The sequence below is a fragment of the Phacochoerus africanus genome, chromosome 15, assembly GCF_016906955.1.
Source record: "Phacochoerus africanus isolate WHEZ1 chromosome 15, ROS_Pafr_v1, whole genome shotgun sequence".
NCBI lineage: Eukaryota > Metazoa > Chordata > Mammalia > Artiodactyla > Suidae > Phacochoerus > Phacochoerus africanus.
Window position 1 is genome coordinate 113169981 of NC_062558.1, and position 15233 is coordinate 113185213.

At 43.0% G+C, this 15233-nt stretch overlaps 1 protein-coding gene across 3 annotated transcripts in view; it reads right to left on the reverse strand.

Annotated features, from left to right (window-relative positions):
- Positions 1-11334, reverse strand: part of OGA (O-GlcNAcase) — a 28275-nt gene extending 16941 nt beyond the window's left edge. Inside the window, exons 1-6 of one of the 3 annotated variants that reach the window (XR_007132461.1) lie at positions 10692-11334; positions 7927-7978; positions 7407-7504; positions 4123-4253; positions 1903-2074; positions 79-177 (exon numbers count right to left, since the gene is read on the reverse strand). Coding sequence is in view for 2 of the 3 variants with exons in the window: in XM_047762791.1 (XP_047618747.1) it covers positions 79-177; positions 1903-2074; positions 4123-4253; positions 7407-7504; positions 7927-7978; positions 10692-10890 (751 nt within the window). In the remaining variant the exon portion in view is untranslated. Of the gene's footprint in view, positions 1-78; positions 178-1902; positions 2075-3372; positions 3526-4122; positions 4254-7406; positions 7505-7926; positions 7979-10691 lie in introns of those variants that run through there. The other 2 variants (XM_047762791.1, XM_047762792.1) reach the window with 2 other exon arrangements.
- Between the last annotated feature and the right edge of the window lie 3899 nt (positions 11335-15233).

The window sequence follows — 15233 nt, forward strand, 5'->3', positions numbered from 1 at the left end:
TATCAAATTAACCAGAACAACCAATTTCTTTGGTCCCAGTTAATTAAAAGTTTTACTATATAATTTGTTAAAACTTACCTGTCCAAAGCACCTCAATTCCAGGCAGGAGCTTTTCACCCACAGTCCTTAAATAAGGAGACTGAGACACATTTGGATAACAGAAAGTGCCACAATATTCTGAATGTAGGAGAAAATATAAGTCAAACAGGAGTGAAATGGTCATGAGTTTTTGAATGGGGACAAAATGTCCACTGATTTTAATTTCTTTTCATCAAATGATAAAAGACCTCCAAGGCATGCCCCAAAACAAGTAAACTCAAGTGGGTAATTCATGTAAGAATCAACTTATAAAAAAATTAGAATAATCAATTCATTAAATCTAATATTCTTCCTCCAACAGTAGGACAGATCAATCCTTATGGTCCTATGTTTACTAAAAATACAAGTTTACTAAAGAAATAGTTAGAATTTTTAGCATTTTTCTACATAATTCTGAATTGCCTACATTTCTGTTATAATTAGAGATCAAATAGATTGGACTGATTATATCATAACAGAAAGAATGCAACACTACACCCCTATTAGTACTCAAGTACAACTAATTAAAATTTGCAGTGATCAAAAAAAAAACAAAAAACCTACACATACACACAAAAAAGGAAAAATAATTTAAAAAACATATATAAGTTAAAAAGAAAAAAAAAAAAAAACAAAGAGTTCCTGCTATGGCACAATGGGATCTGCAGCATCTTGGGAGCACTAGGACACAGGTTTGATCCCTGGCCTGGTAGAGTGGGTTAGGGATTGGGTGTGGCAGCATCTGAGGCTTAGGTCACAAATGAAGCTCGGATCTGATCCCTTGCTTGGGAATTCCACATGCCGGAGGGGTGGCCAAAACAGAAAAAAAAAAATTTAATAAAAAAAAAAAAACTGCAGCAAATTAAGAAATTCCCACGTATGACCTTACTAAATATTACCTGAATAGTCTAGTAGTATCAGATCACTGAGATAAAGTTCATGGCTTACAATACTCTAAGATACACATACACACAGTTAAATAAATTCAGTCTATGATTTCTTACAATTTATTTTAACACTTCCTGAACAAAAACTTGAGTCTGGGGAAATTCTCTTAAAGGCTGCATTTTGAGAGGCAAAAAAAGAGAAACAACATTTTCAAAGGAAGGAACCAGGGAAAGATGGATGGGGTGGACCATTAAGCCTTCTATATGCTGACTACAGAAGTAAGGGCCCAGATGGGTGGGAATGGGAGGAATGAAAAGGGATACTGATATACAAGGGCAGGAAAAAAAAAAAGTAGGAGGAAATGACAAGTGACTAAGTTAAAAGCAATGTAAATTTGCTTTTTTCTTGTTTTTATTTTGACAATACTATCCCCTCTCCCCTAATGCTCAAAACGTAATAATGTTTATATACTTCCAGTAATTAAAAAACAACAAACAGGAATTCCTGTCATGGCTCGGCAGTAACAAACCCAACTAGTATCCATGAGATGCAGGTTCGATCCCTGGCCTTGCTCAGTGGGTTAAGGATCCAGCGTTGCCATGAGCTGTGGTGTAGGTTGCAGATGCGGCTCAGATCTGGCGTTGCTATGGCTCTGGCGTAGGCCGTCGGCTACAGCTCCAATTAGACCCCTAGCCTGGGAACCTCCATATGCCACGGGAGCAGCCCTAGAAAAGGCAAAAAGACAAAAAAAAAAAAGATCTAGAGAAATGTTTTCTACAAAAAGAATTCCTACCTTTATATACCAAAGGGAGAGAGCATAATACAACACAACCCATACATGATGCTTTGAAAGTTATATGTTTCAAGAAGACTAGTTGAATATAAAGCTATTATTTATAATCAACTATTATTTATGTTTAAGCTATTATACAATACCTGTGGGACAGAAGAGGAAAGTTTCTGGCTCTCCTAGGTATTGATAAATTTCATTTGTGATGGAGACCTGGGCATGAGCAAAAGAACTGAATACCTCTTTGTCAGCTGCACACATATTATGGTCAATATCATCAAAAAGCAAGGCAAATGATCTGCACCCAAACTGAGAAACCTAGGAAAAGAAATTCAAAACAAAATGCTTTACCAGCTCATCAAGGATTAAAAATACAGCATTTCAAGTATATTTATTTATTTATTTTCCTTTTTAGGGCTGCACCTGCAGCATGTGGAAGTTTCCCAGCTAGGGATCAAATCAGAGCTGCAGCTGCCGGCCTACACCACAGCTCAGAGCAACGCTGGATCCTTAACCCACTGAGCGAGGCCAGGGATGGAACCCGCATCCTCGTGGATAAAAGTCGGACTTGTTATCGCTGAGCCACAATGAGAACTCCCTCGAGTATATTTAATAGTTATATTTAAAAATCAAGTATTTTCCTTAGTAGAATGTTCACAACCAAATCATTGTCTCTACATTTTCTATGTTCAATAACTAGACAGTTCTGGGACCCATTTTTTCCTCTGGGTTTGAATGCAATATGCCAGTATGTTCTAACAAAGCTTCTATAATGTGGCTTACCCTTCTACCTCTGCTGACTAGAAAATCAAACAGAAAAGAAACTTCCCATAGTGGCGCAGCAGAAACGAATCCAACTAGTATTCATGAGGATGTGGGTTCAATCTCTGGCCTTGCTCAGGGGATCCAGCATAGCCATTCATTAAGTTGGGGTGCAGGTTGCAGACACAGCTTGGATCCTCCAGTGCTGTGGCCTTGGTGTAGGCTGGCAGCTGTAACTCTGATTCGACCCCTAGCCTGGGAACTTCCACATGCCATGGGTGCAGCCCTAAAAAGTTAAAAAAACAAAAACAAAACCCCATGAATAATAAGAAAACTCTAAGACATAAAAAACCCAAGTCACCTAAAATACTCTAATGCCAATTAATTTCTTTGCACATAAACCTAAGCCATCAATCAGAAAAATCAACATAGTAGAATATGATCAAATAGGAAAATAACCTCTCAAAAGCTTATCCATAGAAGCTCAACTACTTTAGGAGTTCCCATTGTGGCTCAGCTGTAACGAACCTAACTAGTATCCATGAGGATGAGGGTCTGATCTCTACCTTCACTCAGTGCGTTAAGGATCCTCACTCAGAAGTTAAGGCAAGCACCCACAGCATACAGTCTCTCAAAAAGTGCTCTGGACGATCCAGCGTTGCCGTGAGCTGTGGTGTAGGTTGCAGACGCGGCTCGGATCCCACGTTGCTGTGGCTCTGGCATAGGATGGCAGCTACAGCTCCGATTAGACCCCTAGCCTGGGAACCTCCATATGCTGCAGGAGCGGCCCAAAGAAATAGCAAAAAGACAAAAGAAAAAAAAAAAGTGCTCTGTGCCACTTAACTCAGACTCACCCAGAATCTGTAGTAAGTATCCACCCCAAGTCTAAGACTCTCTGGGGGAGTTCCCAGTGCAGTGCAGCGGGTTAACAATTTGACTGTAGTGCCTCAGGTCACTCAGAGCTGTAGGTTCAAGCGCCAGTCCTGTGCAGTGGGTTAAAGGATCCAGTGCTCAGGGCTCCTGCAGCTGTGGCAAAGGTCAAAGCTGTGGCTCAGCGTCACGCCCTAGCCAAAGAACTTCCATGTGCTCTGAGTTCAGCCATAAAATTAAAAATAAAACAAACAAACAAAAAGGATCCCTGAGGAAGTTCCCTTCTTGGCTCAGCAGTTAACGCAACCAACTAGGATCCATGAGGATGAGTGAGGTTCGATCCCTGGCCTTGGTCAGTGGGTTAAGTGTTGCCATGAGCTGTGGTGTAGATCCCAGATGCAGCTCCGATCCTGAGTTGCTATGGCTATGGAATAGGCTGGCAGCTTCTGCTCAGATTCGATCCCTAGCCTGGGAACTTCCATTTGCCCTGGGTGCACTTCCATTTGCCCTGGGTGCAACCCTAAAAGTGCAAAACAAACAAAAACCTCTGGGACTACCTCCAGTAAAGCTCTTCTGACTTTAGAAAACAGTCCTTTATCAAAATGATTTTTAAAAAGTACAGAAACGAAGTATTCTGAATTTGGTTTCCTTTTAACATTATAAAAGCAGCTCAGAAAACTTTTTAGTTTCATATACTGATTAAGGGGAAAAAAATGGAAAGGTAAATATATTACCTGGTCCAGTTTGCGTTTCAATGTAGATATCTCCTTAGGGTTAGAAAAGGTAATATCCAATCCAGGTGAAATAGCATAGATGAACTCTATCTCATATTCTCGTGCAGCAGAGATGAGAGTCATAAGTTGCTCTAAAGAACAAAGTTCATGATTTTAGAAAGCAGCATAGAAAACTAAAAGAGCCTTCACCTTTCAACTAAAGGTTATTTTCTCCTATTTTCAGTGAGTCAAGAAAAAAAAAAAAAAAAGGCCCTTAAATTTTACAAAATTGGAGTTCCTACTGGGGCTCAGTGGTTAACGAACCCAACTGGTATCCGTAAGGCTGCAGGTCTGACCCCTGGCTTCACTCTGTGGGTTAAGAATCCAGCGTTGCTGTGAGCTGTGGTGTAGGTCTCACATGCAGCTCTGATCCCATGTTGCTGTGGCTGTGGTGTAGGCCAGAAGCTATAGCTCTGATATGACCCCTAGCCTGGAAACTTCCATGTGCCCCACATGCCATGGGTGTGGCCCTAAAAAGAAAAAAGAAAAAAAAAATTTACAAAACTGTCATGTTCAATGTGACAACAGGCCATATAAAATGGCACAAACCTGAAGTGATTTAAAGTCGCCCTGAATTTAATAAAAGAATTCTCTTGGGGGAGTTCCCGTTGTGGTGCAGCAGAAACAAACACAACTAGTAACCATGAGGGTGTAAGTTCAATCTCTGGCCTCACTCAGTGGGTTAAGGATCCAGCACTGCCTGGAGTTCCCGTCGTGGCACAGCGGAAACGAATCTGACTAGGAAACATGAGGTTTCGGGTTCGATCCCTGCCCTCGCTCAGTGGGTTAAAGATCTGGCGTTGCCCTGAGCTGTGGTGTAGGTCATAGATGCGGCTCGGATCTCACGTGGCTGTGGCATAGGCTGGTGGCTACAGCTCCATTCAACCCCTAGCCTGGGAACCACTATATGTTGCAGGTGAGGCCCTAAAAAGCAAAAAAAAAAAAAAAAAGAAGATCCAGCACTGCCGAATGAGCTGTGTGATGTTGGCTGAAGACTTGGTGGCTCAGATCCCACATTGCTATGGCTGTGGTTCGGGCCAGCAGCTGTAGCTCTGATTTGACCCCTAGCGTGGGAACTTCCACATGCCTTGGGTGTGACCCTAAAAAGCAAAAAAAAAAAAAAAAAAAAAAAAATCTCTTGGAGATTTCCTGCTGTGGCACAACAAATTAAGGGTCCAGTGTCTCTGCAGCAGCTCCCTTCAATCCCTGGCTCAGTGGGTTAAGGATCCTGCATTGCCATGGCTGTGGTATTGCTCACAGCAGGGGCCTGGATTCAATCCCTAGTCCAGGAACTTCCATATGCCATGGGTGTGGTGGAAAAGAAAAAGGAAAAGGAAAAAGAATTCTTTCATACTCTTTTCTCAAAAAAATTAAGCATTATCAATTCTCTTACTAAACATAAACCATTTTTACTTCCTATAGTATTTAACAGGTATGGTTTTTGTATTTGTTGTCTCTGAACAACTGAAATTCCTAAATAAATAAGTCTTCATGTAATTTGGAAGAAAAATGAGTTTTGGGGAGTTCCCATTGTGGTGCAGCAGAAATGAATCTGACTAGTGTCCATGAGAGTTCGATCCATGGCCTAGCTCAGTGGGTCAGGGATCTAGCATTGCCTTGAGCTATGGTGTAGGTTGCACATGCAGTTCAGATCTGTTGTTGCTGTGGCTGTGGCATAAGCCAGGAGCTACAGCTCAGATTCAACCCCTAGCCTGGAAACTTCCACATGTCACATGTGCAGCCCTAAAATAAATATATAAATAAATAAAATGTGACAATCTTCATAAGTAAAATGAAATACTATTCCATACCACAGGGTATCTTTAAATAACTTTCAGTGGTATCTCAAGATAGCCATTTGACTATGTTTTGATCACATTAAATTTCCATCACCAGTTATCACCAGAAAAACAAACTTAAATTACTTAGAGTAGTAAACAACAACACTAGATGGAGCTAGGATAAGTTTTATTGCTTCCTTATAGCTTAAAAAAAATTCTGGGAGTTCCCGTTGTGGCTCAGTGGTAATGAATCCGAATACTATCCATTAGAACACAGTTTTGATCCCTCGAACAGTGGGTTAAGGATCTGGCATCGCTGTGAGCTGTAGTGCAGGCTGCAGACTCAGCTCGGATTCCACACTGCTGTGGCTGTGATGTAAGGCTGCTGGCTACAATCAACCCCTAGCCCAGGAACTTCCATATGCCACAGGTGCAGCCCTAAAAAGACAGGAGAAAAAAAAAAAAGAAAACTTTCTGCCTTCAGTGCCCAACTGGGCTCTGCAACCAAATTAACTTGTCAGCTACCATTAAATTCCAGGTTTCAAAATGTTCCCCCATTTATTCAAGTCCCCAAAGAAAAGCACCATTTGTCAAATTTACTTCTTTATGAATTTTAGGTAACTAACATAAGAACACATGTAGCAAGGATAGTTCAGGATGGCTTTTCACTTCAGTACAGGCCTGGACTAGGGTGCGGCCCTTCTTTACTTTAAATCAATAAAACAGTAGTCAAGACCAAGCCATACTTGAGCCTGAAGCAAAAGGATCAGTAATACTAAACCTGTCTTTATTTAAAATTTTGGCATTTTGTTCATGGATTTTTTTTTTGCATTAGTTTGTTTTGTTTTGCTTTTTAGGGCCACATCCAAGGCTTATGGAGATTCCCAAGCTAGGGGTCTAATCGAAGCTACAGCTGCCAGCATACACCATAGCCACAGCAATGTGGGATCAGAGCTGTGTCTGCACCTACACCACAACTCATGGCAACGCCAGATCCTTAACCCACAGAGTGAGGCCAGGGATTGAACCTGAAACCTCATGGCTACTACTTGGATTCATTTCCATTATGCCACAATGGGAACTCTGCACTAGTTCTGGTTTTTTAAAAAAAGCATAATAAAGTATCACTTATCTTGATTACCCATTTTTTTGAGTCCAAATCTGCACCTCACTTGCCTTGCCCTAGGCCTAGCCCTGCTTCAGCACCTCTTTGTTCAGTGGCCCACTGGCAGAAGTTAAGTACAATTTATGACCACAGAACAGGTGGAGTCAGACTGGCATACCCATGAAATCACACTACGGCTGCCACTGTTAACACTACTCTCAATTGGCACTAATACAGAGTTACCAGATAAAAGGAAACTACCTACAAAGTCAAAGGCTTAATTCTTGTACAACTACATTTAAAATAAAGATTTTTTTCCCACATACTCTGTATTTATGGATTAAAAAGAAAAAGATTACCAGCTTCTTCCACAGAATACATCTCACGCCAAAACATCCTATGTTTGTAGTCATCTTTTGGAGCATACAAATATGTATTTAATTCCCATTTCTGGAGCCTTAAGAGAAAAGAAGATTACATACATATGTATGGGGCACCATGTATAAGCTATACTTTTTTTCCTTTTCTTGGAGCAGCTCCATCTCTTAAAAAGCTAATATTCTGGAGCTGTAGCTTTTGACCTTTTTATAATTCAATGAAGTTGTAAAAAATTAAACTTTATAAGGAATGTCAACACATTACACAGTCTTAAATAAAAACACAACAGCTCTGGGTGAGGCAAATGAAGCCCAAAACCCACTCAGCTTTCCCAGGAAAGTCTGAGAACCATTGGCCTAGGTGAAGCAAAGGAAAAAAACCAAGGTAAAATAACCTCTGCAACTGAGAAATCATCAAATTGCTCCTGGCTTATTGAGTGTTACTTCAAACAAAAGGAAATGTTAACGGTTTAAGATTCTCCTTCACATAATGAAAAATTACCTTCTGAAGAGTTCTTTTCTCTGTTCCATAACCCATGGTCTTCCATAAAATCCTAGATTCAAATTAAGAATGAAATTATAAGAACATGATAAACTGTCTACTGAGAAAAGCAGGTTACAAAACATATAATACCACTTTGCAAAAAAAATATATAATATACAGAAATCTGAAGGATGTTTGGTAAGGCATTAAAGTGTTTTAGGGTAATATCATAAAGCAATTTTACTCCCCTTTTTGCTTAGGTAAATTTTCTGATTTTTCTACCAGGAATACTTAACTACTTATGCGATAAAGTTACCTAAAAACAGCTAAAATCATCTCTTTCCACTCCCCCAAAAAAGACTAAATATAGGAGTTGTCCTGTTGTGCAGCAGGTTAAGGATCCAGCTGTCACTGCAGCAGCTTCCGTTGGTGCTATGGCAAGGGTTCAATCCCTGGCCCAGGAACTTCCACGGGCCACAGGGACAATCAAAAAAAATGAGGAGGGAAAGGGGAGGCAAAATAATCTAAAACTGCTAATAATAACAATTACTACCTGAGAGGAGAGGGGAGCTAAACTGCTTTTAGAGGGGGAAGGGAAGAAAACAAATAAGGTAGGAATAAAAATCAGGAAAAAAATCAGAAACAGTTTGATTTAATTTTATGATCACTCAAGTTCCTTATGTAATAAAAAAGGAGCCCCCCAAATGCCTTAAGCCTGCAACAAATTCAGCACTGGAACTAGCTCAAACAGGAAACTCTCAAGCAATCTCAATTCCAGAGCAAATATTTGAAAAACTGAAAATGCACAATGTGACCAGCTCCAGAGTGTCCTAGATGGGGGCAAAGCACAAGTAATGCACTTTGCAGGAAACAAACCAGCAGACTGATGACTTAAGTAGTGGTTTAAGAACAAAACTGGTATTTGGAACTACCTCATGTGCTAATCACATCTTTGCCTAACCTTTATTTTCCACCTCAGTCTAACCATGTGCAAGAGATAAGGACAACATGTCAGGAGTACCATGAAGAAGATGGTTAAATTGAGTTTTGAACATAAAATGCTCCTTACACACACACACAGAGACTAACTTAAAACCAAAATTTCTGAAAGGTAACAATGCACTCAGTAACAGAATGGTTACTCTACACCACAAAGTCAATGACAGGCCAAAGAAAAATTCCCTACATGCTAATGTATGAAACTGTAGCACTTTCAATCTTGACAATTCAATGTTACTCTTACAGGTAATTTCAAATACTAGGTAAATTTTACAAGTCTTTATAGCTTTCCCAAAACACTTAGCATTAACATTTTTCTCTTAAGGAGCTAGCCATTCAACATTCCTTTAGAGTTGCTTCAACATTTTATTTTTTGTACATTTATTATTATTAAAGTATAGTTGATTTACAAAGTTTCTACATTAAATTTTTTTTTCAACTGTCCAACATTTTAATCTTCAGAAGCCCTAAAGTTGCTCTTTTAGAGTCAGTTTCATGGTTTCATCAATTGGCACCACAAAGAGGAAGCAATGCTGTTAGACAAGAGTTAAAATCATGTTTTCATAAACACCGACTCTAGTCAAATACATAAGTAGTTTTCCCCAAAATTTTGCAAGACAGTTAAAACTTTACTGAACTGTTTCATCCCTTACCGTAGATGCAAATTAGTCTGCTCTCTCCTACAATTAAACTTTATCTGAAATACCATAACTACCACTCATCTTTCAAACTCATCTTTCACCACTCTATGCCAAAGCTCTCAACTGAGAAGACAAACCTTCTTTCCGTTTCTACGTTTTTATAGAGACCAATTTTTTTTTTTTTAACAGTGCTACTCTTATGCATACCATTACATTCAGTAGACAACTAATAAAGTACACAGCTAGGAAACATTGGGTCAGACAAAATACTTCCTAAGTTCAAATACATGCTGCACTCCAGGGGAAAAAAAAAATGAAACTTATTGATGCTTCCATAGAATGCAGAGCAGAACATTTGTCCATTACATTCACAAATTGTGATGCAATCTTCTGCTCATTCTCTCCAGCCCCCCCCGAAGAAAAGTCCATCATTCTTTTTAAAGGGAAATGGAAAGGAATAAGGTGAGAAGGGCAATTTTAAACCTCCTCTGCAGTCACTAAACCAAAATTCTGTTATCTCAGATATTATTAAAATCAAAGCTTCATCCTTCAGAGGCAAGGCACAGCAGCTGGCAAATGGCAGTTTTCTAGGCTGCAAATAAATCTCCAAAGCGTGAGGGGTAGAGACTGGCCAGCAAAGCTCTAACCAAAAAGCAATGTGTAAAACTATATAACCCAACGGTGCTTCTCTTCCCTCCACGACAACTATCACACCTGTATGGGTAGTCTTTTTCCCAAAGGGTGGGGACAAGCAACACTATACACGTCTTTCCATGGGAACCCAAACCATCGTGGGGAATAAGATCCCAAGATACAAAGACGTATATATAACTCAGAGCCTAAGACTAGACTCCTTACGCCGCCTCCGTTGGAGCATGCCTGGCTCCAAGCCCAAAGCGGGTGGGGTCAGAATTGTTAATAGCCAGAGGGCAACTCGACGCCGCCTGAGAACACGAGAAGACCAGCTCTCCGTCTCCCCTCTCCCCTCGTTTCAGCAAGGTCACATTTCAGATCCAAGAGAATAATCTTTTAGAGCCCCCTCTAAAACACTGCCGCCACCTGCCTCACGAGAAAAGAACGTGTTAGAACTAGAGCGAAGCGGGAGGAAGGGCGCTCTTGCCCAGCCCGCGCCAGAGCGCTCACCTTCCACCACGCCACAAAGGAACCTCCGAGCCCCGCCTGCCGCCCCGGCCACCACGGCTCCCCCGGCCCCGGTTGGATTGTCTTCTCCGGGGGCTGGAGCTGCAGACGGCTCCAACGATGACCCCGCGGAGGCGGCAGGATTGGAGTTGAGCTCGCTCTCCCGTTCCTCCAGCGCCGCCTGGCTCTCCTTCTGCACCATCCTCCTGCCCCTGGCCGCCGCCACCTCTGCAGGTCCTCCTCGGCCTCCGTCCGTTGGGCCGCCGGCCCGGAGCCCTACAGAGGGCCTCGGCTCCAAGCGCGCGCCCCTCCGGTTCCTTCCCCTCCCCCCCCTCTGCCCTTCCCCCTCCCTCTCCGCAGAGACCCGAATGCCCGGATGAGAAGGGCGGCGGCACCAGCGCGAGCCCTTTGTCAGCCGCTGCCTCAGCCTAAACTGGCGAGTCGGAAGCCTAAACGGAGAGCGAAGCCGCGACCTCTCGTTCCCTGGACCAAGGCCCCTTTTCTCGTTCTCAGTTAGCTTCCGACGCCCTTCGGATAATCCTAGTTCTTTCGCTACCTCCTCCCGAAGCCCCTGTGTCTCCTCTGCCGCCGCCTCTACCACCCGCTTCCTGTTTATCCGCACTGCGCCTGCGCTGGAGACCGGCTCAGACCGGTCCCTTCAGCCCGGATCCCCCTCCTTCTTTTGGGCCAGCCTATTGAGCTCCATTCGGTAGGGGGAAGTGGAACAGAAAACACACCAAAAGCAGAAGGTAATGAAGGTAGTGGAATGTACCATTTAGGCTAGCCACCCTCCAGAACGAGCCAGGCACCCTGGAACGGACCATTACCCCACCCGAAGAAGGGGAGTATGGGAGGAGGCTGCACCCGGTCGGGGCAATGAGACTAGGGCGGGGCGGGGGTGGGGGAAGAAGGTGGAAAAAAAAAAAAAAAAAAAGAGGTGTTTACTCTCTCAATGCGCAGGCGCGGAAACGAAGCCTCTGGTTCTTAAAGAGATAGAAAGAAACTGACCTATTTTCTATAGATATTCTTCTAATGAGTTGGCTCATTACATCAACCCGACCCAGACTCGGTTTTGTGAAGACAGCACTCCAAGAAGCTCAGCTCACCCCTCTGCCTTGAAACATTTCCCCCTTCAGGTTGGCACTGACCCCTTTTAAAAATTCGATCATTCGTTCATTCCTTCATTCGGCAGACACCAATTGAGCTTGCCTCATGCTGGCCTCTTGGGCTCCTGTGAGCTCACAATTTGGTGGTACAGGCAAGTGATGTGGAAACTCAGAGAAGAGACCAATTTCATCTTCCTTTTGGGGAGAGGCAGTGGCCATGGCTTCACTTTTGAGCTGGGTCAAAAAGGATAAATAGGAGTTAGCCAAACCGAGTAGGGGTGACAAGAAGAGAAAAGGGCACTCTAGGCATGTGGAAGAGAGTACAAGTGTAGGAAGGGGGAAAAAGGCCTGGCCCTTTGGGAAATGGGGAGTGTGGAGTGTGTGTAAGGGAGAAGTGAGGGCCCTTGGGCCTCAGTATAAACATCGTTTCCTTGGGAAAGCTTTCCCTCAACCCTCAGTGGGCTTGGGTCCCCTTGCTATATGTTCTCAGCTCCCTTTGGTTCCGTCATAATGCACTTGATTTGAGAGAGCTGCAGCAACATGCGAGGTATAAATGTGAAATAAGCTCTCGATCTGATTATTAAGACTTGGTATTATTGTTCATCTTATACTTCAATCTCACGCTAGACTCCTCCAGGGGTAGCCCAACTTGTAGCTCCACAGAGTCTTACAGTCTCTCTTCTTTTTCTTCCTAAAGTGTTGAGATGGAGGTTAGGAGCAAACATTTTCTCAGGGGATCTCCTGTGATACACCTTGGGGCCATAGTAACTTCACTGGATATAATGGTCCTTTGGGGGATCTGGAAATTATCATTCTAGCTGACCCCACCTCCCTGAGTCTCATGACACCTTCCTCTTTGCTTCACATCTCACACTATGGCAACTGCTAGCAAATCATCCACAACTTTATCTACTCTCCATAGTCCACACTCTGGGGTCTGTGACCTGAGCATACCTTCTCAAACTTTCAAGGGCAGTTCTTGCCACAGACTCTCTCTCTGTACTACACGTCTACCCCCCAGCACCTACAACAGGAACCAAAGCTTAGTAGGCCTATGATAAATACTTGTGCAATGGATGAGATAGGGTCCTGCTCTCACAAAGAGGAACCAGAGCTTAATAGGCCTATGATAAATATTTGTGGAATGAATGAGATAGGGTTCTGCTCTCTCTTACATTCTGGTTGGAGAAACAGACAATAACAAATTCAGTACATACACAGGAACTCAGTTTGCGTTAATGCTGTGAAGGGAGGAAATCTACCAATATGGTAAAAAGTAATCACACAATCAGTTTTTTTTTTTTTGTCTTTTTGCCTTTTCTAGGGCCGCTTCCTGCAGCATATGGAGATTCCCAGGCTAGGGGTCGAATCGGAACTGCAGCTGCCGGTCTATGCCAGAGCCATAGCAACTCGGGATCCAAGCCACATCTTCGACCTACACCACAGCTCACAGCAACGCCGGATCCTTAACTCACTGAGCAAGGTCAGGGATCGAACCCGAAACCTCATCGTTTCTAGTCGGTTTTGTTAACCACTGCACCACGACGGGAACTCCCAAGGAGGGTCTACTTCAGATAGAAGAATAAGTATAAGTAGTAACTAGGTAAGCAGTGATAGTGGCTTGGACAAGGGAACAGCAATGGAGAGAGGTGGTGCACCTTTGGTGGGAGAGTTGATGATTGATTAAAGGTGAATAGAGGGAGAGGGAGAGGGAGAGGAAAAAAGGAAGACCCCTAAATTCTGACCTGAGCAACTAGGTAGATGGTGTAAGAGAGATGGGGAAAAGCAGGAAGTCATGAATCAGAGCTGCATTTTGATCATGTTAAGCATGACCATTACAGATCCACATGAATATGTCAAACAGGCAACTGGACTTCAAAAACAAAATTATAGTTACTAGAGGAAGGAGAGGGATTATTGGGAGTTTGGGACTGGCGTATGTATGCACACTGTCGTATATGGAATGGACAGTCAACAGAGACCAGCTATATATATAGCACAGGGCACTCTACATTCAATATTCTGTGGTAACCTATGTGGGAAAAGAATCTGAAAAAGAATGGATATGTGTATATGTATAATTGAATCACTTTGCTCTACAGCAGAAATTAACATTATAAATCAAATATACACCAATAAAATTTTTTTAATGATTTTTTTAAAAAGTATAGGACAACAAGGAGTTCCTCTTGCAGCTTAGCAGGTTAAGAATCCGATTAGTAGAGTTCCTGTCGTGGCGCCGTGGTTAACGAATCCGACTAGGAACCATGAGGTTGCGGGTTCGATCCCTGCCCTTGCTCAGTGGGTTAAGGATCCGGCATTGCCGTGAGCTGTGGTGTAGGTCGCAGACGTAGCTTGGATCCCACGTTGCTGTGGCTCTGGCGTAGGCCGGGGGCTACAGCTCCAATTCGACCCCTAGCCTGGGAACCTCCATATGCCATGGGAGCGGCCCTAGAAAAGGCAAAAAGACAAAAAAATAAAATAAAATAAAAATAAAAAGAATCCGACTAGCATCCATAAGCATGTGGGTTCAATCCCCGGCCCTGCTCAGTAGGTTAAGGATCTGGCATTGCTGTGAGCTATGGTATAGGTTGCAGACATGGCTTGGATCCTGTGCTGCAGTGGCTGTGGTGTAAGCATAATCAAAGCTGCAGCTCTGATTGGACCCCTAGCCTGCAGCCCTTAAAAAAAAAAAAAAAAAAAAGTAGGGCAACATGAGAACCTGTCACAGTGTTACCTTGTCTGGATTATTCATGACATGCATAGCATCCATCTTTTTTTCTCTCTCTCCCTTCCTTCCTTTCTTTCTCTCCCTCTCTCTTTCTTTTTTTTCTCTTTCTTTCTTTTCAGGGCTGCACCAGCAGCATATGGAAGTTCCCGGGCTAGGGGTTAAATCTGAGCTTCACCTGCCAGCCTACACCACAGCCACAGCAACACTAGATCCGAGCTTCATCTGTGACCTACAATGCAACTCATGGCAACACCAGATCCTCACCCCACTGAGTAAGGCTAGGGATTGAACACACATCCTCATGAGTACTAGTTGGGTTCTTAACCTGCTAAGTCACAATGGGAACTCCAGCATCCATCTTCCTTTTTTCTTTTCTTTATTTTTTTGTCTTTTTAGGGCTTCACCCGAGGCATATGGAAGTTCCCAGGCTAGGGGTCGAATCAGAGCTGTAGCCAGCATCCATCTTTCACACAGGCACCTTTACTGTGCTCCAAGGCCACCCTGAACAGAGACTTGGGGAACGGAGTCTAGTCTCAATTCTCCTATAAACTCACTGAGTGACCTTGAAAAGTCCTCTCCCCTCTTTGGGCCTGTTTTCCTCTTCTGGAAGGTTGAGCAGTAAACTAGATTATAGGTTCTTAACCTAGGGCCCATGGATGGGCTTCGGGGACATAAAAAATACATGGAAAAGTGTATTTTTTTCCTTCT